The 27,921-nt window shown below is 39.9% G+C and overlaps 1 protein-coding gene across 5 annotated transcripts in view; it reads right to left on the minus strand.

Moving 5' to 3' along the window:
* Positions 1–27,921, minus strand: part of LOC132815046 (microtubule-associated protein 4-like) — a 426,923-nt gene that overhangs the window by 116,024 nt on the left and 282,978 nt on the right. For all 5 annotated transcript variants that reach the window (XM_060823717.1, XM_060823718.1, XM_060823719.1 and 2 more), the window contains one exon: positions 21,316–23,832. In XM_060823717.1, coding sequence (XP_060679700.1) covers positions 21,316–23,832 — 2,517 coding nt within the window. The remainder of the gene's footprint in view (positions 1–21,315; positions 23,833–27,921) is intronic.

The raw sequence follows: 27,921 nt of genomic DNA on the forward strand, positions 1-27,921 counted from the left end.
GCGAGAGACGGGGCGAGAGAGCGAGAGCGAGAGCGAGAGACAGGGGCGAGAGAGCGAGAGAGAGAGACGGGGCGAGAGAGCGAGAGGGAGCGAGAAAGAGAGACGGGGCGAGGGCGAGAGGGAGCGAGAAAGAGAGACGGGGCGAGGGCGAGAGGGAGGGCGAGAGGGAGAGGGGAAAAAAGTATCAGAGAGCAAGAGCAAGAGCTTGAACTTCAGCAATTTCAACTTAGGAAAGTCAGCTTAAAAGGATGGTGATCTCGGCTGAAGGTAAGCTTAATGAGGAGGAGAGTGAGGATGAGCAAACCCACTGTAGTCAAAGACCTAGTGAGAAACTATTAAATATATCCAACCATTGTCTAATTTTGGTTAGAAGAACGTGGAACCCTTTTCCATCTCATTTAAAAATGTGGCTAAACAAATGTGGTGGACAGTGACCATGTGGGTTTTGTTGATCCAAACACAGCTTGTAGGTAGACCTAGTGAGATATTCATATCACTATCAGAAGAGGTATCTGGGCGTATGAGGTGGTGAAGAAAGCCATCTTAAGTGCAAATGAGCTTCTGCCAGGAGCTTATAGATAATGTTTCAGGAGTTTAATGAAGGACCCTGATCAAACATACATTGAGTTTGAAAGGACTAAACAATACACTTACAAAGACAGATGCATATCAGATTGCACATTTGGATGACTGCGCTGAAAACGTAGGATAAGCAACTTTTAATTTTAAGTTGGACTTGGTCAGAGGATACTGGCAGGTGCCTTTGTCAGAAACAGCAAAGGCAATTTTGGCTTTCATAATGCCAAATATACTGTATCAGTTTAAAGTCATGCCATTTGGTATGAAAAATGCGCCAGTCACATTTCAGAGGCTAATTACTAAGGTCATTGTTAGACTACCCAACTGTGTCGTGACATAGATGACCTGGTGAACTTTAGTTATATATGAAAGGAACATTTGCAACATTTATCAGACTCGTTTGATTGACTTCAGAAGGCAGGCTTAGTGATGAATGTGGCTAAAAGTGAATTTGCCAGAGCATAAGTCACCTTCCTCGCGTGTTACTGGACATGGACAAATGGCCCCATGGGATGCATAGACAAAGGTGATTGGGGAGTTTCCCACATTGTCAAAAAATGCAACACCAAGGTTCCTGGGATGGAGTGGATTTTATTGAGAATTCATGCCAAATTTTAGCAGTGAGTTGCTCCACTCACTGAACTGCTACAGAAAGGCAAGAGGTTTCAGTGGACAGCGGATTATCGGAAGGCGTTTGACAGCCTGAAAGCTGTGTTAACCACTGGCCCAGTATTAGCCACACCTGATTACGCAAAGCCATTCAAGGTGGCTATCGATGCAAGTGATGTGGGTGTCGGTGCTGTGCTCTAGCAAGACAACGATGAGAAGATGGAAAGATATATTGGGTATGTCTCCAGGAAATTGAATATTCATCAGCAGACATATTCTACAGTTGGGGAGGGAACTTTGAACTTGGTGCTGACATTACATTTCAATATTTACGTTACTAGGAATGTTTCTGAGACAATCATATCTACTGATCATAACCTATTTAGCTTTTAAGAGAAATTTAAGGATAAAAATGGCAGATTGCTTAGGTGACTTGCTTATTACAACCACTCAGTTTGAAAATTGTACATGTGGCAAGTTGAGAAAATGTGATTGCTGATACATTGTCATGGCTTGAATGAGAAACGAAGGCATTCGTTGACAAGAGTAACGTAGAAAATTGTGCACGTTTATAACCAACGTACTGTGGATGTGTGTTACAGAGTACCAAGAGTTTACGATTAAGGAGTTTTAAAATGAAGTTATCTTTGCAAGCTGACTTTTTTTTAAAAAGGTGTGACGAAGCTGCTCTTTAACAAGGTTATGTTATCCTTGGATTATTTTTCAAGAGAGGTCATAAAAGACACAGACTCCAATAAGTTTAAGTTGATGGGTTTAAGGGCCAGTTTGATTATACCGAATAGATACTGCCTCATGCAAAAGGCTTTTAAGTCTTTAATAGAAACACTTGTACCATGAGAGGGGAGTGGCTAGTTTTCCCAGCTCAGCTTTTCTCTAGCTTGGTTTGGTTTTAGCTTAGCTGGAAATGTGTTGCTGGAAAAGCGCAGCAGGTCAGGGAGCATCCAAGGAACAGGAGAATCGATGTTTCAGGCATGAGCCCTTCCATTCTGCAGTCCTCACTTTCTCCTAGAAGATTTTAACCTACAGCGAATCCTCTTGCAAGGATGCCTTCCTTGAAGAAGCTCTCTTCCTCCTTCTACAAATAGAAGGGCTCATGCCCAAAACGTCGATTCTCCTGCTCCTTGGATGCTGCCTGACCTGCTGCGCTTTTCCAGCAACCCATTTCCAGCTCTGATCTCCAGCATCTGCAGTTCTCACTTTCACTTGGTTTTAGCTTAATAGTGCTGAAAAGCTGCTGGACCCAAAGAAGCAGATCCAGGCTGAAACTCCTCTTTAAATTCTTTCCTGTGAAGACCCTGGGTTTGATTTTACCTTTTGTGCTAAGGGGTGTTTATGGGGATTATTTCAAATATTGGGAACAGCATCATTAAATTAGGATACTCTGCTGGGTTTTCAGATGAGTTAAGTTATTTGGTGCCCTGTTCTCTTTTGTTTGCACTTCATTTGGTAATTTGTAAATAAATTCTATTTTGTTTAAAATTAAGTGGTTTGACCAGCTGCGTCCCTCCTAGAATATCCACATTACACCTGATTAAAACAATGAGCCAAGTTAGGGTGCAGGCTATTTTCTCAAAATGCATAGAGGGGATCTGAACTGGTCCATAACAGATGCCAATCAAGTAGGCTGCTTTGTCCTGGACTACTGTTAGACTTGCACTCTTTCAGGCAAGTAGTGAGCATTCCATTACTGTTGTGACCTGTACCTTGAAGGAGGTGGACATGCTTTAGAGAGTCAGAAGGTTTCCTGGCTTTTGGTCTGTTCTTGTAGCCAAAACATGTATTTGGCTGGTCCTGTCTGTTTTGTGCCAATGGTAATCCACAGGATGTTGAGTGTACTCAGGAAGGGCAACACCACCAAAAGTCAAGGGAAGGTAGTTAGATTCTCTTTTTCTGGAGATGGTCATTGCCTGGCAGTTTGCAGGCACAAACATTAGTCATAACTTGTCAGCCCATGCCTGGATACTGTTCAGGTTTTGCTGTAATTGAACACAGACTACTTCGTTATTTGCGAGATTGCAAATGCTGCTTAACAGTGTGCAATCATTTGTGAACATCCACACTTCCAGCCTTATGCTGGAGAGAAGGCACTGGATGAAGCATTTGGAGATAGTTATGCATAAGGCCACAGACCTGAGGAAATCGCTTAGTGACGTCCTTAAGAGGTGACTGACCTCCAACAACCTCAAACATCTTTCTTTGTTCCAGGTATGACTCAAACCAGAGATCTGGCTCTTTCCAATTTCCATTGATCCTACTTTTGCTATGGCTCCTTAGTGGCTTGGATGTCAAGGATACTCCATCCTCTTCTGTCCATGTTCCAAAGACCAGAAGGCAATCCAACAGGCAGGTTTAATGTCATAACTGTGAAGGCTGGGGTGGCATGGTGGCTCAGTGGTTAGCACTGCTGCCTCACAGTGCCAGGATCCCAGGTTCGATTCTAGCCTTGGGCAACTGTGTGGCGTTTGCACCATTTCCCTGTGTCCACGTGGGTTTCCTCCGGGTGCTCCGGTTTCTTCCCACAGTTCAAAGATGTGCAGGTCAGGTGAATTTGCCATGGGATATTGTCTATAGTATTAGGTGCATTAGTCAGAGGGAAATGGTCTTCAGAGTGTCGGCGTGGACTGGTTGGGCCAAAGAGCCTGTTTCCACACTGTAGGGAATCTAATCTAAAATATCAAAATAAGTCTGAACAAACTTGCAACTTGGCTACTAACTCAACAGTGCTAATGTGACTTACCTCTTAAAGCGACTGCCACAACATAATGTACAGATGGGAATGTGGAATTCAAAACAAACAGACACCGTCGAGGGGCCAATTGACCTACTTCTGGTCCAAATACAAATGTCAACACAACTATGTTCCTCTCTATTGTGGGAGATATTCTGTTCTTTTGGAGGGCTTGAATGTTTGCATACATCTTGATGACTGAATTGCTAACTTTAGTGTTAACCTTCAAGTTCATCCAGTGTTTGTCTCATATGACCTACATGCTAAATTTTGTTTCACTGCAATACTAAATGCTGCACTTGTAGCTGACTGTTGCTGGTGCACTTTCTGAAATTAATTCAGAAGATACCTATTGCAGATATACAGCCAGCTGTTTAATTTTACTGACTTTGAAGTGAAAGACCTGCTTGGCAGCCTAACTGAAAGCATAGAGAATGCAATATCACACTACTTTTAGCACTGAAGTATCATCACAGAGGTTACAAGCTGAAAGCTACCAGATAATTGTGAATTCTAAAAACTTTGATAACTTGCTGACTGGCAGCAGAGAAAAACAGCCATGAAAACTTTTAGAGGGTAATCAAATCCATTTAGTTCATTAAGTCTGTTGAGAAAAGTCTACATGTGACTTCAATTACACACCATTCAATTTACTCAGGTGAAGTAGCAATAGACAATAAATGCTCCCTTGCTGTTATTTCCCATGTGGCAACATCAAATAAAATAAGTTGTAGAAATTAATGAATTCTTAGTACTTCTGCAGAAAGAGCATGTATGCTAATACCAGTGGAAGCATAACATCCGTACTTTTATGTTCAATTCCCCTTTTAACCTTAATTGCTTACTGTACCTACACATTAACAATTTGTGACTCATGCACTAGAAGACCCAGATCCCTCTGCAACTTGGAATTTTGTTCAGTATTTAAATTTATTCTCTGCTTTTTAATTCTTTCTGCCAAAGTGAACAATTTCACATTTTCCCATGTTGTACTCCATCTGCCATACTTCCATCCACTCATTCAATCTATTTTCATCTGTATCCTCCTTACGTCTTCCTCACAGCATAGTTTCCTACTAATCTTTGCGTCATCTACAAATTTAGCAATCCTGTCATTTCTCCCTTCATTAAGTCATTGAAAATAAATTATAAAAACTGAGGCTCCAGCACACAACTCAGAGAGAGAGAGAGAGAGAGAGAGAGAGAGAGAGATATTTTTATCAAAAACGCCAGCCAGCCAATTTATTATCCATGCTCATATTACCATTATATCATGAGCTCTATTTTATGTAACCACCTTTTATGCAGCACTTTATCAAATGCTTTCTGTACATCCAAGTACAGTCTGTCTACAAACACTGCTTTATTCATTCATGCTCTCAATCATGCCTTTTCTGCAAGTGCAATCTTGTAACATGAATTTATACAGGAAACACTAATGAAGATGAAGTACAAAGGTGCTTGACAAATTGGAAAAACAAGGACAAAAACATTGAACCACAGTGGGAGAGAAGACCAACATATTGAGTAAAGAAAACATGATTTTAAGATACCTTTTATACCAGATGAATGATGAAAATAGGTCAAAAGACTCCCTTAATTCTATTATCATCTTGAGATTTGAAATGGGACCAATGTAACAAAGTATGACTTGCATTTTTGAGTGGTCAAGGGGGGGGATCAAATTCAATTAATTCACAGCTAAGAGGTATCTACCTTTCCTCAAACGGTAAGCTGCAAAGCTGCCACTTTTGTACATTAAAAACGTTTTGCCAGCACACACCTAAAATCATTACACATCCTCATTTAATGCTTTTTAAAAAAGAATCAAACGCAATTGCTCGCATGAAAGACTGTACAAGTTGCCATAGCAATGGCACTCACTTGCTACACACAGCTCTAGACATCGAGACATACGCAATTTCTGTAATTGAATACCTTTACTAAAGCAAGCAACAATAGACATTGACTATCCCATTGATAAGACCTTCAAAACTATCAAACGTACTAGAAGTTTTATTCATATTTTACAATTTTACAAAAGAAAACAATGGCATTTGCGCAAATACACTTGCAGTGGAAGCTGTTCGGAGAAGGTTCATTCGGTTGGTTTCTGGGATTAGGAAAGGTTAAGTAGGTTTAACATGTACTCATTGAGCTCTAATTGTGTAGAAACAAAATTCTGATGGAGCTTGAGAGACTGGATCACGATGTGGTAATCTCCCTTTAGAATCAGGGTGCAAAGTTTCAAAATAAAAAACATCCCCATTAAAGCTTAAGAGGAGAAGAAATTATTTCATCTCAACATTGGTACTCTTTGGAATTTTGTTCCTTAGAGCCCAGTGGGGCTCGATCATTGAATACATTTGAGATAGAGTTAGGTTTTAATCGAAAAATCAATCTATTCTGAAGGCATTAAAGTGGACTGAAGGCTTGAATAAGATCACCCTAATGGGAGAAGCAGTCTTGAGGAGTTTAGGACAGCAATTTGGGTGGCACGGTGGCACAGTGGTTAGCACTGCTGCCTCACAGGGCCAGAGACCCGGGTTCAATTCCCGCCTCAGGCGTCTGACTGTGTGGAGTTTGCACGTTCTCCCAGTGTCTGCGTGGGTTTCCTCCGGGTACTCCGGTTTCCTCCCACAGTCCAAAGATGTGCAGGTCAGGTGAATTGGCCATGCTAAATTGCCTGTAGTGTTAGGTAAGGGGTAAATGTAGGGGTATGGATGGGTTGCGCTTCGGTGAGTCAGTGTGGACTTGTTGGGCCGAAGAGCCTGTTTCCACAGTAAGTAATCTAATCTAAAGGACAGCAATTTGTTTTTGCCTCAACCCTTAGAGAACAACTAAACTCTCAAAGCTAACTGTCTTGGCTCATAATTGCAAATACCCTTGGTTATATAACAGTCTAAATCTGTTTGAATGTTGAGAGGAGTTTGTCAGTCTTCATAAGTAGGACAACGTGAAGATGACAGTACCACAAAAGTACCATGCCAAGGGCAACCTTTTGGAATGTTTTTCAGACAATTACTTTTTAGAATATTTTTCAGTCAATTACAGATTATTCACGCATATTGACATTTTATGAGCTTCCTCCGTGACTCAGCATGTGCTGTGAGGGCGAATCCCAGAGACAAAAGATGCCACACTTGATTTATGGCTTGTCCTCACTGACCTATATTGGCTCCCAGTCCAGCAGTACCTTAATTTTAAAATTTTTGTCCCTGTGTTCAAAACTCTACACTGCCCCCTGCCCCCTCCATGTCTCCACCCTCAGATTAAACCATCACCATTTGACCCTCTCAATGAGAGTTCATAGTTGCTTACATGCAGCTAGAATTTGTATCTTAATAAATGACAATTATAGTTGAGTGCAGAATCTGGACCTTAATTTGAGAGACTTTGGTCTTTATAAAAAGGTAAACTGGTGAATTTTGCTTACTATGATAACACCTTTAAGCTTTTTGACTTTTGTGACAAACCCAGGAAAGTGGGGCTTGATTATGAGATTGCTATCCCAGTGAGGAGTGACATGAGTATTAGACGAACTGGCCTATAGTTTGAATTTTAAAGTCTCTCTCTTTTCCTCAGCAGAGATTATACAGTTTTCTAATGTGCTGACACATTTTCAGAATAAAAAGGTAATTTCGGAAGCCTATAATCAATGCTTCCACCATCCCTGTTGCCACTTCTTTGAAGACCAGAGGATGCAGGATTTGTTGGCCTTTAATCCCATTAGTTTCTGCAATGTATTTTTTCCAATAATCATTTTACATTTATTTTGCTGATATTTTCTACAACGGGATATCTTTATTGTCCAATGTGATAACAGGTACAAAATACTTGTTCAAAGCCTCTGCCTTGTCCTTATTTTCCATTATTAATTCTCCCATCTTGTAGAAGACCAATATTCTCCTTTTATTTTACATTCCTGTAGAAGCATTTACTATCTGCTTTCATATTTCTTATGCATTTTCTCTCATCTTCCAATTTCTTCCATTTCCTTAATCATCCATTGTTAGTTTCTCAAAATATCTCAAACTTCTGGCTCACTGCTAATTTTCACAGTATTTCCTTTCTATCTGATACCACCTTTAACTTTCTTAGACTACGAAGGACGCTCCATCTATGCCTCTCTTTCTCAATGGAAAGATTTTTTTTGGGCACTATGAATTATCCCTTTAAATGCAAGCCACCACGTCTTCACTGTTTTACCTTTTAATCTATTTTCCCAGTCCACTTAAACATAGTCTTCAAACACTTGCGAATAACTCCAGATCCATGTTTCTTTCCCTCAAATTGAATGTGACTTCCACTATTTTATCATAGAAAAGGATCATCTTGACAAGAACAATGAAGTCACCAACTAATCCTGTTGCAATGTACATTATCAGGTCTAATATTTTAGACTAATTCTTGGTTGGTTACATTGCTCAAAAGAAACCGTCCTGCATAAAATGCACAAACTCATCCTCCAGGCTACCAACTCAAATTATTTGCCCAACCCATATAAAAATTAAAATCATCCACGGTTATTACAGTACTTTTCCCAAAAACCCTACATTTATGAATTTATACTTAGCCTTTCAATGTAGCTGCTGTTAAAAGACCTTTTCCCCTGATGACCTTATACCTCTTTTTTTAAAATCTCCACTCAAACTTTTTTCTACATCTTGGATCAAGATCATAACTGCACTGATCTCATTATTTATAGAGCTATCCCACCTCCTTCAGTTTTTTTTCCTGTCTTTCTGAAATGTCAAACACCATAGAATATTCAGGCTAGCCTTGGTCATCTTGGACCATGTCTCTTTAACTGTCATTATGTTGTACAGATTAAACTTTAAATTTATACCACCAAATATGATAAGAATGCAGCAAGCTTCAAATAGAATTTTTAATTCTTTTGATTCTATCATTTTTCCTTCTCTGATCTTACTTGCTAGTGTACTCTTATGTTTCTAAGTTCTCATTTTTCCTGTCACACACTGGTTATCATTGCATGTATTGATACTTAGCTTTGTGCTTTCTCGGAGTTCCCTTGGTGTATACTCTTATTCCAGTATTTACTTTATAACTCTCTCCACAACCTAGATATACAATTCACCATGACACCAGTCAACCAGTCACAGTATTGTTCAAGTGAACACACTCAACAGTACAAATTCCATTTTCTCAAAACTGCTGCCATTGCCCCATGAATCAACAAATATTCCTCCTACACCAATTTTTGCGTCATGCATTTAACTCTGATCTTGTTTCTTATGTCAAATTTACTCAAATTTAGGTGTAGTCTAGGGTTGTTACATTGTTGTTCTTCCTTTAATTAAGTTCCAACATGTTTTTATCTCTTTGGAATGATTCATTTATTGTCATATGCAATTTTACAGTGAATAATACAGTAAAATAGTGAAAAGCTTCAAACAGTCGCCACAATTCAACACTATTTTGAACAATTTGAGAGAGTGAGGATAAAAAATATAACCAAAACAGAGTCCTATGCCCAGATAAGACTCATCAATACCTGTGCCATCATCCTCCACTGCCTCACCACTCCCTGTGCCCAATCCATCAACGTAGGAGTCACCACTCTTTAGGCAGCATCTCTCTGCCACTGTGCTCACCTCGCCCATGCCATCAAAGCTGGGTCCCATGCTGAACCCCATAACGTGGTGCAATGACACCAGGAGTCCCAGCTTAGGCTATCATACTGCTGCTGCAGCAGCCACCACCTCAGCAATGCCAGGAGTTCCTGGTCTATGCCTATTGCAACCATGAGCCCCTGGCTCCACTGCCAGACCAGGTTATCACCACTGTGTCACCAAGAGTTCCAATCCAATCATCCTCCTCCAAGATGTTGTCTTGCTGGTGCCATCTTGAAGACTCCGCTATTGCTGGATGAGCTTTGTCACCATCAGCCTCAAAAATACCAAGAGGATACCCCTGCTGCTGCTGCTGCCACCAGGTGCCGTGAGGAGCTACGTCCACCACCAGCTCCAACTGCTGTTAGGAACTGCCATGCCACGCACGGCTAGTTCTAGCTGCCCCATTGATTTCACTGACTAACCCACCACAAAAGGCTCCAAAAGAGAAAAAATGGAAGAGAGAAGTAAAAGGAAAGAAAATAAAATAACAAAAGCATGCAGGAGCAGATGAGCCCCAGGCAAGAGCCCGCGAGCAGCCGCCGTACTCTGATGCCATGTTAAATATGCAGAGGAGCCTCTTTACTTATCTAAATGCATTGTTAGTGCCTATGCAATCAACAGGTGGATCCTTCACCTCCCATTTCCAAGTTTCTCTATAACTGCAATGAAATGCTTTTAAACTGTAGCACCAGGTGGACAACACATCCTTTGGGACTTTTGCTCTTGGCTGCAGAGTTCATAACTTGATTTATTTTTTAATCAATGCAAGTATGTACAGCACAGAACATTTAAATGAGCTTTTCCCCTAAACTATTTACCTTCAAGTACTATATCCAAATCATTTTTGAAAATGTTCAATGCAGCAATCACTTTCAGTGGCAGAAAATTCCACAGGTTTACCACTCTCTGGGTGAAGAAATTTTTCATGAGTCCAAAATGTGACTGTAAAATGTGATCTCCTAGTTTTAGACTTCCTGTTCATTGGGAATATTCTTCCTATGTTTATCTTGTCTGGTCCTGTCAAAACTTTATAAATTTGTTTAGGACATTCCCTCATTCTTCTAAACTCTAGTGAACAGAGTCCTAACCAAATCAGTCTCTCCTCATATTATCCTGCCATCTCAGAAATCAGTTTGGTAAATCTTTGTTGATCTCCCTCCTTTGCTGAACATTTTTCCTCCAACAAGGAAACTAAAACTGCACATGACAGTTCAGGTGTGATCTCATTTATACAGGGCATTATTGCAGTGAACCATCCTGCTCCTGTACTCAAACTCTCTCACTACGAAGGCCAACATACTGTTTTTGCCTACTTCACTACCTGCTAATCCTGCATGCTTACCTTCAGTGACTGGTGTACATGGAAACTCAGGTTTCGTTGCACCTCTTTCCTTTCCAACCTTTCACCATTCAGAAAATAATCTGCCTCCATGTTTTTGTTACCGAAGTACATAATCTTACATTTTGTGCTTCATCACTATGCATTTCCCACTTACTCAACTTGTCCAAATCACACTGAGGCAACTCTGCATCTTCCACACAGCTCATCCTCCTAGCCAGCTTTGTGCCACCTGTAAACTTGGAGATATTACATTTAGTTCTCTCATCTAAATCATTAATATATATCGTGAAAAGCTAGAATCAGTGTATTGACTCCTGCGGTACTACACAAGTCACTGGCTGGGTCATTGGAAAAAGACATGTTTATTCCTACTGTTTTCTTTCTGCCAATTAGCTATCTAGCTATGTCAGTACAACAATCCTAATCTCATCCATTTTAACTTTACATGCACCTCTCTTGTGGGACCTTATCAAAAGCCTTTTGAAAGTAGAAATAAATTACACCCAATTGTAATAGTGTACACAAAAAGTGTAATAATTATATCCTTGAAGAATTCCAGTAGACTTGACAAGCAGAATTTCTTTTCTCATATCCATGTTGCATCTGGCTGATCTGTCAGAGATCAACAAAATTCTTTTGTCCCCCCCATTGAATGATTCAGTCAGGCTAGGGTTGAAACAAATGAAACTACATGCCATGCCTCTTTGGAGTAGTGCACAGAAAATCAAGCCCTGCTACTTCTTGAGTTGCCATAGAAGTTAAATGTATACAAAATTTCCCTAGTCACCATTATTTTTGGATGCAGGTTAACAGGTAAGTACAGAAGCCTGTTCTAGCCAACAAGAATGACAATTTATTACAAATAGATAGATTCTAGCTGTAGGTAAACAAGTATGAACTGCTGACAAAGAACTCCATTATTCTATTCCTCTTCTCTCTCTCTCTCTCTCTCTCACACACATACACTCTCACACACACACACACGCGCGAAAGTGTGTTGTGGGTGGAGGGAAAAATCTTGAAAAGCAGTTCATTGGTCTCTATCCGCAGGGATTGCTGAAATGATCTTTTTGCCCTGTCAGGACTCGCTGTTTGTTGATCTTGCTCTCTTTACAGTGGTTATTCTATTCCTTGCAGGAGTGAACAACTGGTTTGCAAATTATGAGGTTTCTAACCTTTTCATTTAAAGTCACAGCTTAAAGCAACTGGTGAGGGAAAATGAACTGACTTCCTTCAGGCTTCAGATTTTTTTTTTTTAAAAACTACAAAGACAGAGCTAGCAGCATCCTTTACAGAGGTCTGAAGGCTTCTGGCTATCTCTTTCACAAGCTATTCAGCTACCTGGGAGCTGATTGTAGTTTCTGGCAAGCAGAAAGACTTTGACACATGCAACTGTGGGCAACTTCACATACACTCTAACCCGGAAACGTGCATTTGCACGATTCCACACTTGTTATGTTTCAATGTAAAATGTTGATGAGATAGAAAATAGAAACATAGAAAATAGGTGCAGGACTAATCCATTTGGCCTTTTGAGCCTGCACCACCATTTGATATGGTCATGTAATCGCAATAATCCATTTGCATCCTCTCTCCGTGCCTTTTGATCCCTTTATTTGCAAAGGCAATGTCCAGCTCCCTCTTAAATATATCTAATGAACTGGCCCCAACAGCTTCCTGTGGGAGAGAGTTGCACAGATTCACAATAGTGTGAAGAAATTCTTCCTCATCTCAGTCCTGGATGGCTTACCTCTAATGCTTAGCTGTGATCCCTACTTCCCGGATCCAGCCTGTCCAGTCAATCAGAATTTTAGATGTTTCTATGATATACTCCTTCATTCTTCTAAAGTCCAGCGAGTACAAGCCCAGTCGATCCAGTCTTTCCTCATATGTCGGTCCTGCCAACCCAGGAATCAGTCTGGTGAACCTTTGAACCATATTATATTTGCCAAGTATTTGCCCACTCAGCCAGCCTACCCAAGTCACCCTGCATTCTTAGCATCCTCCGTACAACACACACTGCCACCCAGCTTAGTGTCATCTGCAAATCTGGAGATAAGGCATTCAATACCTTCGTCCAAACTGTTACTGTATATTGTGAACAGCTGGGGTCCCAGCACTGAACCCAGAGTTGCCCAACCTGTTACTGCCTGCCACTCTGAAGAAGACCCGTCTATTCCAACTTTCTGCTTCCAACAGTCTGCTCACCAGTTCTCTATCCATGTTGGTACATTACCTCTAATTCAACCTTTCCATAATAACCTCTTGTCAAAAGCCTTTTGAAAGCCCAGATAAACAACATCTACTAATTCACCATTGTCACTACTGGTCACATTCTCAAAAAAATTCCAAAATGCTGACTAGGACTGATTTAGGTCAGCACTTTCCAAATGCTCAGTTATGACATACTTAATAATTGACTCCAGCATTTTCCCCACCGTGAATGTCAAGCTAGCCGGCCTATAATTTCTCATTTTTTTTGTTCCCTCCTTTTTCTACAAAGGAAAGAGGGGGTTACATTATCTACTCTCCAGTCCATACAGAATGCTGGAAAATTATCACCAATACATCCACTATTTCTAGGGCCACTGCCTTAAGCACTCTGGGATGCAGAGAATCAGGCCCTGAGGACTTACCAGGTTCTAATCCTATCAATTTTCCCAATTATCATTTGCTGACTAATAAGGATTTCCTTTAGTTTCTCCTTCATGCTTGACCCTCTGTCCTCTAGCATTTCCTGAAGGTTATCGGTGTCCTCTTTAGTGAGGACAGATTCAAAGCATGTGTTCAACTGGTCTGCCATAAGATGACATGATATGCAAAGGCCATAATTTACATGCGTGGAGAATAAATGCAACTTTGAAATGGGCTTAGCATGGTGGAAGGGAAGAGAAAAAGGGAGCTGGGACAGAATGAGGATAGGGTCCAGGGGAGAGAATGAAGAGACAGGACTGGAAGGAAGAGAATAAGGTTGTCACTCCACAGATCAATCAGGTACTCATTTTGTACAAAGTCCCTGATGTCAGTTCATCTGTAACTAAACCTCTCCCTCTAGTTGAGTAAACAATGCAAACAGCACCTACAATAAGTCCTTTTGCCATTTCAGTCCTCAAATATAGTGGAAAAAAAGTATGGCTGGTACAAGCACCAAGGTAACTAGGCTGTGAACTGAACAACTGGCTACATAGAGACAAATGGAACTTTTTAATGCAATTACTTTGAGAATCTGAACAATTTGCTCTCAATTTTCTGTGGATGCAGTTCAGCAACTAGCTGCAAATACTTTGGAAGTGACCAATGGTCAAATCAGGCAGAATCTTTCATCATGGCATTTCATTCTTAGCTCAACAACATTCCTTATTCCCAGATCTACTTGAAAATGCACTTACTCATCTTTTTCCAACAGCTACTGAACTGCTTCAATGAATTTCATTGGTAGGACAGAAGATATTTGTTTCGCCTCAATTCATTGCTGCAGTGTTATGTAGACCCACGCTTTATCACAATATCCTACAGGTATTGCATATCTACTAATTCATGCTAGAATAAACAGGCAAGGTGAGGACACAAACAGCTCTGCTGTGATGCATTGCACTAATTCCAATGGTTCGTTAAAACATACTGTATAGGCTTTGACATGGAGAGCCAGTGGATTGATGGACATAACATACCCGTGGTATCAAACTCTAGCAAGAAGTAGCCTCAGAAGTGAAATCTGAATCTGATAGATGAATACAAAGAAAGAAAACGGAACAAGAAACATGTTGGCAAAACCTTTCACTAAACAGTGGAGGATTACATTTTTGCTTGTAAACTTCTCAATTTCTGAAAGAAGGGCTCATGGTATTTTATGATAAGCTGAGAGGGGTTGGCAATGAAAAATAAACTGGCTCAGTCTGTCAAAATTATGCCACCTAGCACTTTAACAAAGACAACAACACAACAGGAAGTGCCAGCACATCATCAAGCCTGACCTGCTGTCCTCGAGATTGTTAAAGGCAGACTAAGACTGAGCCTGAGGTGCATGCAGTGTTTCCACTTCAACTGGCTGACAGAGCACATTATACATTTGCTGCAATTCCTGGAGAGAGACCAGACCAGACAGCCGAACATCTGTGAAAAGGTAAAATGCAGAAGTGTACTATATTCTTGTTGATATATTATTTGAGAAAGGTCATGAGGTATTGTAGTTCTAAAAGATTATAAAAAACAAGTTTACCATAAAGGGGAGAGATGGGGAATAAGGAAAAGGGGAGACAGCTTTCATGAATGTTTGCTTGAGTGTTGAGGTGATAAAGAATGTGCAACCCATGTAAATCAGGGTCCCAAGCCAGTCAAAAGCCCCAGTGGAGCTAAAAGAAGGATTTGAAAGTAAATAATGGAAAGTTACAGCTGCTTCCTGATGATCTTGTTAACTATATTACTATTACCCCTCACATTTTCAAATTAGAGTGGTGCTGGAAAAGCTCAGCAGTTCAGGCAGCATCCGAGCAGCAGTAAAATCAACGTTTCGGGCAAAAGCCCTTCATCAGGAATACAGGCAGAGTGCCTGAAAGGCACCGCAGGTACTCTGCCTGTATTCCTGATGAAGGGCTTTTGCCCGAAACGTCGATTTTACTGCTCCTCGGATGCTGCCTGAACTGCTGTGCTTTTCCAGCACCACTCTAATCTAAACTCTGGTTTCCAGCATCTGCAGTCATTGTTTTTACCTTACATTTTCACAACTGTACATATGTAAATATGATGCAAAAGAAATAACAAAGGAACAAGTAAAAGTGTTGATGTCTAGTGAAATGTAGAGAACCCGGATAGGTAAACATCCATTCCGTTTAGGTCATTCCCCTGATAGTTCACTGAAGAGCCAAATAAATCAAGACTGCTCCGGAGTTAGCTGACAGCAACAACTGGGGCACACTAATTGGCTTCAGTGCCACTGAGCTACTGACAGATAAAATAAGTCTGAATTTGTACCCAGCTGATTGTTGCTGTAAAGTGGGACTGCACACACAAGACGGAGGTGGAGAAGACCACAGAGATGTTTGATAGGATAGAAAAAGGAGATACTAAATAGATTGGGATCATTCATAGCTAACAAGTCCTCCAGACGGCTCTTGTAGCACAGTGGTAATGTTGCTACCTCAGAGCTAGGAGTTCAAGTCCCACCTTGAAGGTATGTCATAACGACTCTCAACACTTTGATTTTAAAAACCTACCTAGAATTGTAGACTGTGGTGGACCTCTAAAGTAAATTGTATCCCGGATTTAAATAAAAAAGTCACTCGGTGCTAGAAAGTGAAATTAGAATAGATGAACTCTGAAAAGAAAAAAAGTCCTCCTGACCAAATAGGATGCATCCCAGATTGTTGAGAAAAACAAGGTTGGGTGCTGATCTGGATGAACAGCACAGACTAATCTTTGTGCACCTCCCTAACTGATTTACTAAGATTAAGAAGAATCAAGTCTTGAAAAGACTACAAAAGGTGATTTACTAAGATGATAACAGATATGAGAGCAGCGAGAGATCTAATAGAATTAGGCCTAATTACGAAGAGTTTTGATGGAGTAAATGGGGAGAAACAATTCTTGTGGCAGGTAAGTTGATAACGTGAACATGTAAAATAAATAGCAAACGCAACAGGGGACATGGGGAGAAACCTTTATACAGAGAGGACTGTTATGATTTGGAATGCACTCAAAGAATGGTGGAAACAAATTCAAATAGAAATCTTAAAGAAAAATTGGTCGTGTTGGGAGAAAGACGTTATGGAGTTTTTTATATTCATTAGTTGGGCGACAGCTGCTGTACCGTGTGCAGTTTTGGTCACCACACTCCTTGGTAATCATCTGATTGCACCAGAGAGGGTGCAGAACAGATTCACTAGGATGTTGCTGGGCTGGATGATTCAGCTACGAGGAGAGACTACTAGTTGTGGTTGCTTTCCTTAAAGTAGGTAAGACTGAAGAAGGGCAATCTGATTGAAGCATTCAAAGTTCTGCTGGTCATGACAGGGTAGATGGGAAAAAGCTTTTCTCCATAGTAAAGTGCTCAGTAATCGTGGTGCATGGTATATAGTTTTAAAGGTAAGAAGCAGGAGGTAAAGGAGATTTAAGGAAGGCAAAGTTTCACCCAAACGGTTGGGGGTATCTGAACCTCACAGGCAGCAAAGACAGGAATTCATGAGACATTTAAGAATTATCTAGAAGCAAACCACTTATGAAGCTCTGGGCCCAGTGCAAGGAATTGAAATTAGAATAGATTGATGTTTGATATGAGGACATTTAGGCTAGAGAGACCCTTTTCCATGCTGTAGAAACTCTATGACTATCTTGATGACCATGTGCCTCAGTTTAAATCATTGCAACCTAGGGTAAATTAAGAGTGAAAATATTGATGTGTGGGGCTAATTGGACAGCTCTATCAAAGAGGTGACTAGCACAATGATCCAGATGGCATCTTATACTGCCTGATTCTAATATCAAACCTCCATGATGTGAGTTATATTCATATCCTCTAGAATTCTCCAAACTATTAGAATACTAATCCAATAACAATCATTTCACAGTCAAAAACTTAAATATATAAACCCCTTCACAGTGGCCACATTTACTGATATCAATTTGCTTTAATAAAATCCTAAGAGCAGATGCATAATGGATTCTTGTATCACAGACATAGTCGTCAATAGTCAACTATTGTATTATGCCATCATTTAGGGATTTTTGTAATTGATTGATATGTTAAACTATTGATGATTGCTACAGATATGATTAATCCTCTTGCCTAATGCATCAGATTGTGTAAACCAAATTCAACTCTCTAGTCACAGCTCTGGGCAAAACATCAAGTCTAAGCTTTTCACGCTTCTAAGCCTTCAACTGAAAAATTTAATTCAAAGACATGGAAAAGAATTCAACCAGTACCAAAGATTATTGAAAAACAAGCAATGTTTTGAATGTTATATTGTTAGATCTATGAATTGTTAAAATAATGAGGTCATTTGAAGAAAAGAAAGCACATATAGAAGCATGGGAGCCCAGCGACCAGATTTCCTAGTCATAAGGCATCCCTATCACAATTAAATAGCAACTACTATATGCTACATTTAATGTACTCTTTACAGTGTATAGAGGAACAGGTATTTACAATTAATTTGTAAAAATGCCCCCGATACTGAATTTTACATACAATACACCATCAATATCTGAATTTAAATACTGAAATCTGATGGGATCTATATCGTACAGAATAATAGATCCAAGAAATGGGCTGAAGTGTTAGAATCTAATTTGAATTCCAATGGTTTGGTGGCTAGAATTTGGTTTTGAGATTGAGGAGACAAAGAAGAAGATGACAAAATAAATAAATAACTGAATTCTATATTCCTAAATGTGTAAACTATATCCTCTCCAGCAATGAAATTAAATTGCCTGCTATGGGTTTTAAATAAATTCAGTCACTGAGAAAAGCAGGACAGAAACGAGATTCGATCTTTACCTACATTACAGCAATTTCTACACTTTAATAGTGCTTCACTGGCTTTAAAGCACTTTGGGATGTCCTGAAGGTGCTAGCTATTTCAATGCAACCTTCCTTTTGTTCTTTCTTTACAGATAACAATACAAAGTTCAATCTAATTACCAGAAAATTCTCAATATTTCAGCACAAGCAGGAATAAAATTGTTTACGGATCAATATCACCAAATCTGCAGCACAACTTGAGGAGCGCTGCTCCAGAAATAAATTTATTACAGCAACTCACTATTACTGCTCCCCTATATTTCAGAATTCAGCTTTGGATGATAATGTTTAAATAAAAATGTTTTCAATTACTTTCACAGAAAGATGTATAATCTACCAGTGTACAATTCTTCCAGAAAATTCCAAAGTTACAGAAACAAAACAGAAAGCTGAAGGGGATTGGTGAGCTGACTTGCATGCACAGTTGCCCATTACTCATTTGCTATTCAAACAGTAACAGAGCCGTTTAATATTCAGAACACAGTGGATGGCACGAACTGTAGTGAATGACGACAGAAGGAGAAAAACATCTGTTGTCACTAGACTTCACAGAAAAACAAAAAGATAAAATAAACTTGTGATCAAACTCACCAAGAAGGCAGCGGCGTTAGTGAGGCAATCTTACCCATATACATCCTAGGTTTTCACAAAAGGACATGATTTTTCCACCTGCCTGAGAGCTGAATGTAACACATCAAATGCCATGTCGCAATAATTGTGTATTTAATAACTTAATGACACTACTATTTATCTTCAAAAAGCTCATGCAGACATTTGAATATTCGACCCTAGAAAAGCAAATATTTCAAAGAAATCACTTCTTAGTAGAGTGTGGTAACGTTTGGCCAGACCATAGAGCAAGGGCAATTGTTAAACTCAACAAATTTCTGTTTTGTAATGAACTACGTGGTACAATTAGATTCAACATTCAAAACGGAAATTAATATATGTCTGAAAAGGAAGAATTTTTAACGTTACAGAGAAACAGCAGAGAGTGTAACTAATTAGGTGACTCTTTCAAAGAGTTAAGACAGGAACATCTGTCTGTACTAGATGATTCTATAAATGCAAGGGTGATATTTTCAGGGCGTTCCCACAAATTTAAACCGATTGTTATATATTATTCCATTAAGCCCATTCCTTTCAATTCAAGCCCAGTATTTAAGACAAACACATTAAAAAGAGGAACCAAAATAAAATAATAAAGTACATATTGTATTGAGAATACTCTCTTGCATCACACTTTTTTTTGTTCTAAACCAAAGCACTTTCAAAGGCTCCTGGCAGTTAAACTGGATGTAATCCGTTATGCTCATATCAAGAATGGTCTTAGTCCTCTTGATATGATTTTATACTGTTTGCAAAAGAAACACTCAAGACTGAGAACTATCACTGAGCACATTAAGGTAATTATACCAGCAGCTGAGGAACAGTGGACAATTCTAATCACATCAGGTGTAAAGCCATTAAAAGAAATAGAAGGAAGGTCAAATATCCAGCCATGAACATCTCAAAACTACACGAGATCAATTAAATTTACAATTTGTTTAGAAAAAGGTAATATTATGAATAATCATTGGGCTCTCAGCTTTGGTCCTGGCAAGTAACCAGAGTTCTTGATAAAATGAACCTTGCATTGCCCATATATCTTAAAGATCAACGAACCTGAGAAGGTGACTGATTCATTCAAACATACTGCAACTTACCAGACCCCAAAGGAAGTTGTTTTCACAAAATGAATTTTTTTTTAAAACAGACAAATGGCCTTTTGAATTAAATCCATTTTATCTATTTTATGGTATCAGATTTTTGGAAATTTTATGGCAAGCCAAGGTTTTATGTAATATTTAAACTAAGTTTGTTTTTAAGTTGTTTTAGCCTGAACTAGCTATTTGCCATTTACTAAAAGTGACAGATGATTATAAGTGCCTCATGCATTTTTCCCCACAAGACGTCAACACTGAACCAGAGACAAACATTCCAAGTACCTGCAAATTGTCTTAATTTCTCATGTCTCTCTGACTATCTTAAAATGATAACTCTTTCACCGACTCTTCAGTGAATGAGTCAGGTTACGATTAGGGTGTATTTATGAAAGTGGAGTAGCTAACCTAATCTCAATACAGATTTTGATATTTTTTGTAAGCTTTGCTTATGGAAAGTATGTTTTGTGGTGAACAGTAAATAAGTTTTAGTGGAGAGCAGAGTCAGTAATCACATTTCTTATTCTAGCCAATAGTTGGGACTTTCATACAGTAATCTGTCAAGTGATATTTCCCCACTATCTGCTAATATTTCACTTAGTTATCTTCATTCACATATCTAAGGTATTATTATTCTAATTCATTGGTTGAGAATTTTTGACAAAGGAAAAAAGACTTACATTGTGGAAGGCAACAAAGGTTATATTGCATTCCCAAATACTGGTTTCTTAAGATGACTAGAACACAGACAATTCTAGCTTTCAATATTAAAGCATACCACATCCAGCTTAACACCAGCACTTACCTTTCTTATTCTTCTTTTACCTGTGCCTCTTTTTCCAAATAAATAAGAATTTACCACCACCACAGCAATTGTTTCAAAATCCCTTTGAAACCAACCAACTGTCATGCAGTGGGTTAAACAGATATCCAGAAAACATAAGTTGCTAGTTTCAGCCAAAAGAATCTTGTGGTTAGTAAGCATTAGATTAGTTATAAACTCAGCAGAAATGGTACATGCAAGATGATATGTGCTTTAGTGAGCCAAAGGCAGATACCATGCCATGCCAATCCAGTCAGATCAAAATCCTGAGCCAGAATTATGTAATTTGAAGCATTAGGGGAAGTGGATCAGGGGCAGGGAACATGGCACTCTTATCATTGGTGGAACACACCTTCATCTTGTCGAGAATGCTTATCCAGATGTCCTTCCTGATCAGACTGTACATTTATTTCGCCAATCTTCTCTGACCCAAGTTGTTTAACATCTCTCTGGCGCTGATTGGGAACCTTCATTACTTTTGGTTGCATTGATGTCTTTGTAGCCCTCTGCTGGTCAGAAGACACTTTTGCTCCAGTTTCTCTTTGCAAAGTACCTTTAGGGAATCCTCGTTTTTGGAGGACTTTCGGGCCTGCTTCCTTTTTCGAGACTGCCTTGGAACCTTTTTCCTCAGTATCATCCAGCAGTTTGAGTGTTCCTTGTTTTGGAGAAGACGAAGTGACTTGGTCAGTGCACTTTGGAAAACCCTCTTGATATTCCATAGGACTCTTCACCATCTCATTTACCTCGGATGCTTGCTGAGCCTCTGAGAGGTCAGTCTCCTTGTTTGGATGTTCCAGAGGACTCTCCAGCATTTCCTTCATTTCAGATGTTTGCTGAAGCTGTGGGGAACCAGTTTCCTTATTTGGATATTCCAGAGAAACCTCCATCACCTTCTTCATCTCAGACGTTTGCTGCAGCTGTGGGGAACCAGTTTCCTTATTTGGACCTTCTGGAGGGCTTGCCACTAATTCCTTCACATTGAATGTTTGAGAGTCAGGAGGAGAAATTTCCCTGTCCCAACATTCTAAAGGTTTCTCCACCACCTCATTTACCTCAGGCATTTGCTGCAACTCAGAGGGAGCAGTTTCTCTGTTCCAACACAGCGTACTTTCAACCAATATTTCTCCCTCAGACTTCTGTTCTTCAACTGGGGCAATTTTACTCTCACAATTTTCTAGAGAAATAGCAACTACCCCTTTCACTTCAGAAATGTCTAAATCAGAGGGAGCAGTTTCTGTACTCAATTGTGCAAGAGAAGTTTCTGCCATCTCTTTCACCTCAAGGGTTTGTTTTAACCCAAGGGAACTGGTTTCCCTACTCTCATTATTCAGAGGGATCGGTGTCATCATCTTCACTTCAGATATTTTATTTGATTCAGGGGAAGTTGCTTCTGTATCCACAAGGTTGAGAGGGGCCTCTGCCATCTTATTCACCCCAGACATTTCCCCTGATTGATGGGATGGAGCGAGTCCAGCCACATGCTCTGGCGAAGACTCTTTCTGCTTTCCCTCAGGCACTTTCAATGACTCAAGGAGAGAAGGTTCTCTATCTGCATTTTCTGTAAGGGGCTCTGTCTTTTCTTTTACCTCAAATGTTTGCTGAAACTTGGGGGAATGGTTTCCTCCACTTTTACTTTCCAGCAGGGTGTCTGCCACTTCTTTCACCTCAAAGGGCAATTGTGACCTAAAGACAGTAATTTGGCTATCCTCACGTACTGTCATTTCATTCGCCTCAAACATTTGCTTTGACCCAGGGGAAGTAGGTTCTTTACTTATATGTGCTAGATAAGGCCCTTCCTTCACCTTCATTTCAGGTACTTCCTTTGACTGAGGGGGAGTATATTCTTGACCATCTAATTCCAGAGGAGTCAGTGGTGCTACCCTGCTTACTTCAGTCTTTTTCTGAGAGTTAGGTGAAATGATATTTTCACCCCAAAGTTCTAAAGGATGTTCTACTTTCTCTTCCATCTTGGATGCTTGGAGGAACTCAGAAGCGGTAACTTCTCTGCTCCAACAATCCAGAGTGTTGTGTGTCCATTCCACTTCTGACATTCTCTCCATTTGTGACTGGTTAGCTGCATGAGCTGCCTCGCTTCTTTGGCTCTCAACAACAGCTCTTACATCGCTCTCTGAAGGTGTTTTAGTGTGGTGCAGTGGCTGATGTGCTAGTTCACTATCTGAGCTTTCAGATGCCCAAACACTGCTTTGACTTGGCACACCCCCAGCCACCTGCGTTTTTACTTGTAACCCTGATGCCTCTTTAGATGACCCCTCACTGTTCAACACATTTTCCTTATGCTCCCCTGTTCCTCTAGGTGGCCCTTCTAGTCGCTGGTCAGAAACAATTGCTTGAACTTCTTTGGCTTTAGCATGCATATCCATTGCAGGAGGTTGGGCTCCTTTTGGATGTGAGCGTTTTTTCTTTTTCTTTTTCTTCTCCACAGCCACTTTTACAACTGGAGATTCTATATTCTGTGCGATTTCTGAAGTTGCCTCTGCAAGCTTAACTTTTCCAGGGGTTCGATCTAGTAACACGGTTTTTGTAGGTAAGACAGCAATCTCTGTGGTGTTGTTAGTAAGATCCACAGCACCCACTGATGAATCAAAATTCCCACAGGCTGGTGAAAATGGTTCCGTGGATGGAGGAAGTCTTGCCTCACAGCTCAAATTCTCTTGTTGGGGGCTGGTTGGTGAATATTTTGTTGGCGTCTGCAGTACAGTATCAACTGCAGCAGTGGTCTTGGCTATGTTTGAAACTGGCGAACGATCATCCATTAAGCGAGTGCTACTCAGATCTGGGTCACAACGGTCTACAGGGTGGAAAGATGATTCAGCTTGATGCAGGCTGAGGAATGGCACACCAAATTCTTCTATATACAAGGGAAAAATAGCATCTAAATACAAAGTTATCAATTCTAAAAAGCACTCCGATTTTTGCAACTTCAACACTTCAATTTTGTTCTCCTATTAAGAACATGTTCCCTTCCTTGTAATAATAGTTATTTTTCTTGGTTGGGTGGGGGGTGTGGAGGAGAGAGAAACATGAATATTACTGACCATTTTAAAAATAGAAGCATTGTAATAATTCAACAAGCAGAAGCACTGATTTGTACAATATTAAGTCACACAAACTAGTAAGGTCCAGGTTCAATATTTAGTGTGTAGCTAGTCATTAACTTCAATTTGAGGGTTACAAATAGTTTCAATACCTGAGCTGAGACAGCGATGAAGATAAAAGTATGTTTGGCTACAATAGTCCCATAACACTTCAATAGTTCAGTCACTTGAGAGCATCCAAGACCCATGGATCCCCATCCTTAAAATATTATAAATTCCAGAGGGGAGGGGGAAGAAATTCAAATAGTTTTGCATTGGAAAAATAAATTTTAAAATCTACATCCACTGTATTCAGGAATGATTACATATTCCGTTTAAAATTTTTGCATGGCTGTGCACATGGAGAAAACAAAGGAGCTAAAGGTAGGTGAACACCACAGGTCCCCAGATCAGAGCAAACATTTCTTCTTTTCCATACAGAATTTGTTTGTACTTAAGAGTTTTAAGGCACAGTGATAATTCTATATAAGATAGTCATCTCCTTAGCACTTCCCATTCTGTTTCTCTTTTATTATTTTTTCTCTTTTATTCATTCATGAGTGCATCACTGGCTGGGCCAGTAATTATTACCCATCCCTAGTTGCCCTTGAGAAGGTGGTGGTAAGCTGCCTTCTGAACAGCTGCAGTCCATGTGCTGTAGATAGACCTAGAATACCTTTAAGGAGGGAATTCAAGATTTTGACCCAGTGAGAGTGAATGAACTGCAAAATACCAAGTCAGGATGGTGAGTAGCTTGGAGGAAAATTTGCATTCCCATTTATCTGCAGACCTTGGCCTTCTACATGGAAGTGATCGTGGGCTTGTAACATGCAGCCTAAGGAGCGTTCTTGAATCTTTGCAGGACATCTTGTAGATGGCATACACTACTAGTTTGGAGAGAATAATTACTGTGGATGTGATGCCAATCAAGCAGGTTGTTGTGTCCTGGATGGAATCCAGCTTGAGTGTTGTTGGATCTACTCTCATTCAGGCAAGTGGGGAATAATTACATCACACTCCTGACTTGTGCCTTGTAGAAGCCAAACAGACTTTTGAGAGTGAGGGGAAGGTCAGGTGGCGAGATACTCACCGTCGGATTTCTAGCCTCTGACTTGCTCTTGTATGGGATGTTGGTATTGCTGACAAGTCTAACATTTGCAGCCTATTCTCAACTGACCTTAAAAGTGACTGTTTCTTTTTAGTTTATTGAACAGTTGAGTCAATTATAATGCTGTCTCGAGTCACATGTTGGCCAGACTAAGAAAAGATAGCCGATATCCTTCCCTATGTTAGTGAACCAGATGGGTTTTTAACAGTAATTGTTACATGTTTATCATTAGTCTAAGTTTTAAACCTAGATTTTGTTTTTAAAAATCGAATTCAGATTTTACCATCTGCTGTACAGTGGAATTAAAATCCATGTTCCCTAAAACATTTACCTGTGGCCCCAGATGAACAATTCAGTGACATCAACTGCCATTTGTAGCAGAGAATTCCAAACACGTCTGTGTCTGTGTGTGTGTGTGTCTGTGTCTGTGTGTGTGTGTGTCTGTGTGTCAAAGTGCTTCCTAACATCTCTTCTTAACATTCTGGGCCTAATTTAAAATTATGCTCCCTTGTTCCAGAATTTCCAACCAGTGGCAATACATTATCTTTAACTACCTTGTCTGTTATTGTCATCACCTTGAAGACTTTGATCAAATCACCTTTAATCTTCTAAACTCTAAAACAGGCCTAATTTGTATCATCTCTCCGCATAATTTAGTCCTGAAGTCATGGTATCATTCTTGTAAACTTACACTGTATTCCCTCCAAGGCCAATATACCCTTCCCAAGGTGTGCTGCCTAGATCTGCTCAAAATACTCCAGAGTTTTGCGCAGCTGCAGCATAAGTTATGCATTCTTGAATTCTAGTTCTTGAGGTAGAAAGGCCAGCATTCCATTAGTTTGCTTGACTATTTTCTGGAGTTATTTGTGGCATTTTAAAGATTTTTGCACTGAACCCTCAAGTCTTTTTGGACATCCAATATATCTAACTTCATACCATCTAGAAAGTACACTGATCCAGCTCTTCCAGTCCAAGATGAATTAGAATCGTAGATGTACAGCATGGAAATAACCCTTCGGTCCAACCCGTCCATGTCAACCGGATATCCCACCTGCCAGCATGTGGCCCATATCTCTCCAAACCCTTCCTATTCATATACCCATCCAAATGCATCTTAAACGTTGCAATTGTACCAACCTCCACCACATCCTCTGGCAGCTCATTTGAATTTCACTTTGTTAATTTTCCCAGATGCACTCCGATGTCCAACGATACACGAAATCAAACAGCAAAGGCGGAAACTTTGCAGGTTCTCCCTCTCTCTCCTGCATTGTCCTCACCATGTGCTTCCTTTGTCTGCTCTTCTCCCTTTTAAAACTGCTGTTGTTTTGACTTTTTTTCCAAAGTTCCAAAACAATGCAACAGCATATAAAACAGTAATTGCTGCTCCTGGAATTCGAGGAAATCACCTCCAGCAGCTAAAATACCTCAAAACAAAAAGGAGCAGCTCTTACAGCCAGAAATCTTTCCTGTCCTCCATCTTGGATTACCCAGAATCCTGCCTAACATTTCTTTACAGTTTTGGCCATTTACGTGGTCTGTCAATGCCCCTTTGAAATTTTGTGTTGTCATCTGCACTGTTTACAATACCATCTGACTTTGTATCATCAGCAAGTTTGGATATATTACTTCCTATGCCATTATGATGTGAATAGTTGAGGTCCTAAAATAAATACTTGTGGGATATCACTGGTTACATGCTGCCAATTTGAGTACCTACCCATTATTCCTACTTTATCACCTGCCACTCAACTAATTTCCCTGCCATATCTGTAATTTACCCTCAATTCATGGACTCTGAGTAATCCAAGATGGAGGACAGGAAAAATTTCTGGCTGCTCCTTTTTTGGATTATTTTAGGTGCCGGAGGTGATATTCTCGAATTCCAGGAGCAGCAATTATTGTTTTATATGCTGCTGCATTCTTTTGGAACTTTGGAAAAAAAAGTCAAAACAACAGCAGTTTTAAAAAGGGAGAAGAATAGATAAAGAAAGCACATGGTGAGGTCAGTGCAGGAGAGAGAGAAAGAAACTGACACTGCTTTTGCTGTTTGAATTCATGTATTGCTGGACATCGGAGTGCGTCTAGGAAAATTTTTTAAAAATTAACAAAGTGAAATTCATAACTGATCTTGGAGGAACTGTTTGGGTGAAGTTCACAGCACAGAATCAGATAAGTTAATTGTTTTAGGTGGTGTACAGAAAGTCTGCAGTAGTGAGTAGAGTAGGTTCTTTCTTGATTATATGTTTTTGAGATATGTCTCTTGATTAAACTTAAAATATAAGTCATAACTATTAATCTAACCTGGGGCAGTGTTTTGTAGGGAATAAGATGGTGTTATTTTGTGGGCCTGTAGGTTGTAAAGGAACAAAAATGGCTTTTAGTAGAGTGATATGTGCTTCTTGTCAGATGCGGGAGTTTAAAAGAGAGTTTAAGGGTTACTGCGGATTATATCTGCAATAAATGCTGTTTTTGCAAATCTTATCAGATCGAATGGAATGGTTGGAGAGACAGTTAGAAGCAATGAGGAATTTGCAACAGCAACTGTATGTGATGGATGGCCATTATAGGAAGGGAGGGGGGGGGGGGCAGTCTCGGATACAGTCACATAGATGGGTTAACTCCAGGAAAGGTAAGAGAGGTACGCACCTAGTGCAGGTGTGTTCTGTGGCTATCCCCATTTCAAACAAGTATGCTGTTTTGGAAAATGTTGGGGGTGATGGATTCTCAGGGGAACATAGCACGCACAGCCAAG

This window comes from Hemiscyllium ocellatum, chromosome 4 (assembly GCF_020745735.1).
Source record: "Hemiscyllium ocellatum isolate sHemOce1 chromosome 4, sHemOce1.pat.X.cur, whole genome shotgun sequence".
NCBI lineage: Eukaryota > Metazoa > Chordata > Chondrichthyes > Orectolobiformes > Hemiscylliidae > Hemiscyllium > Hemiscyllium ocellatum.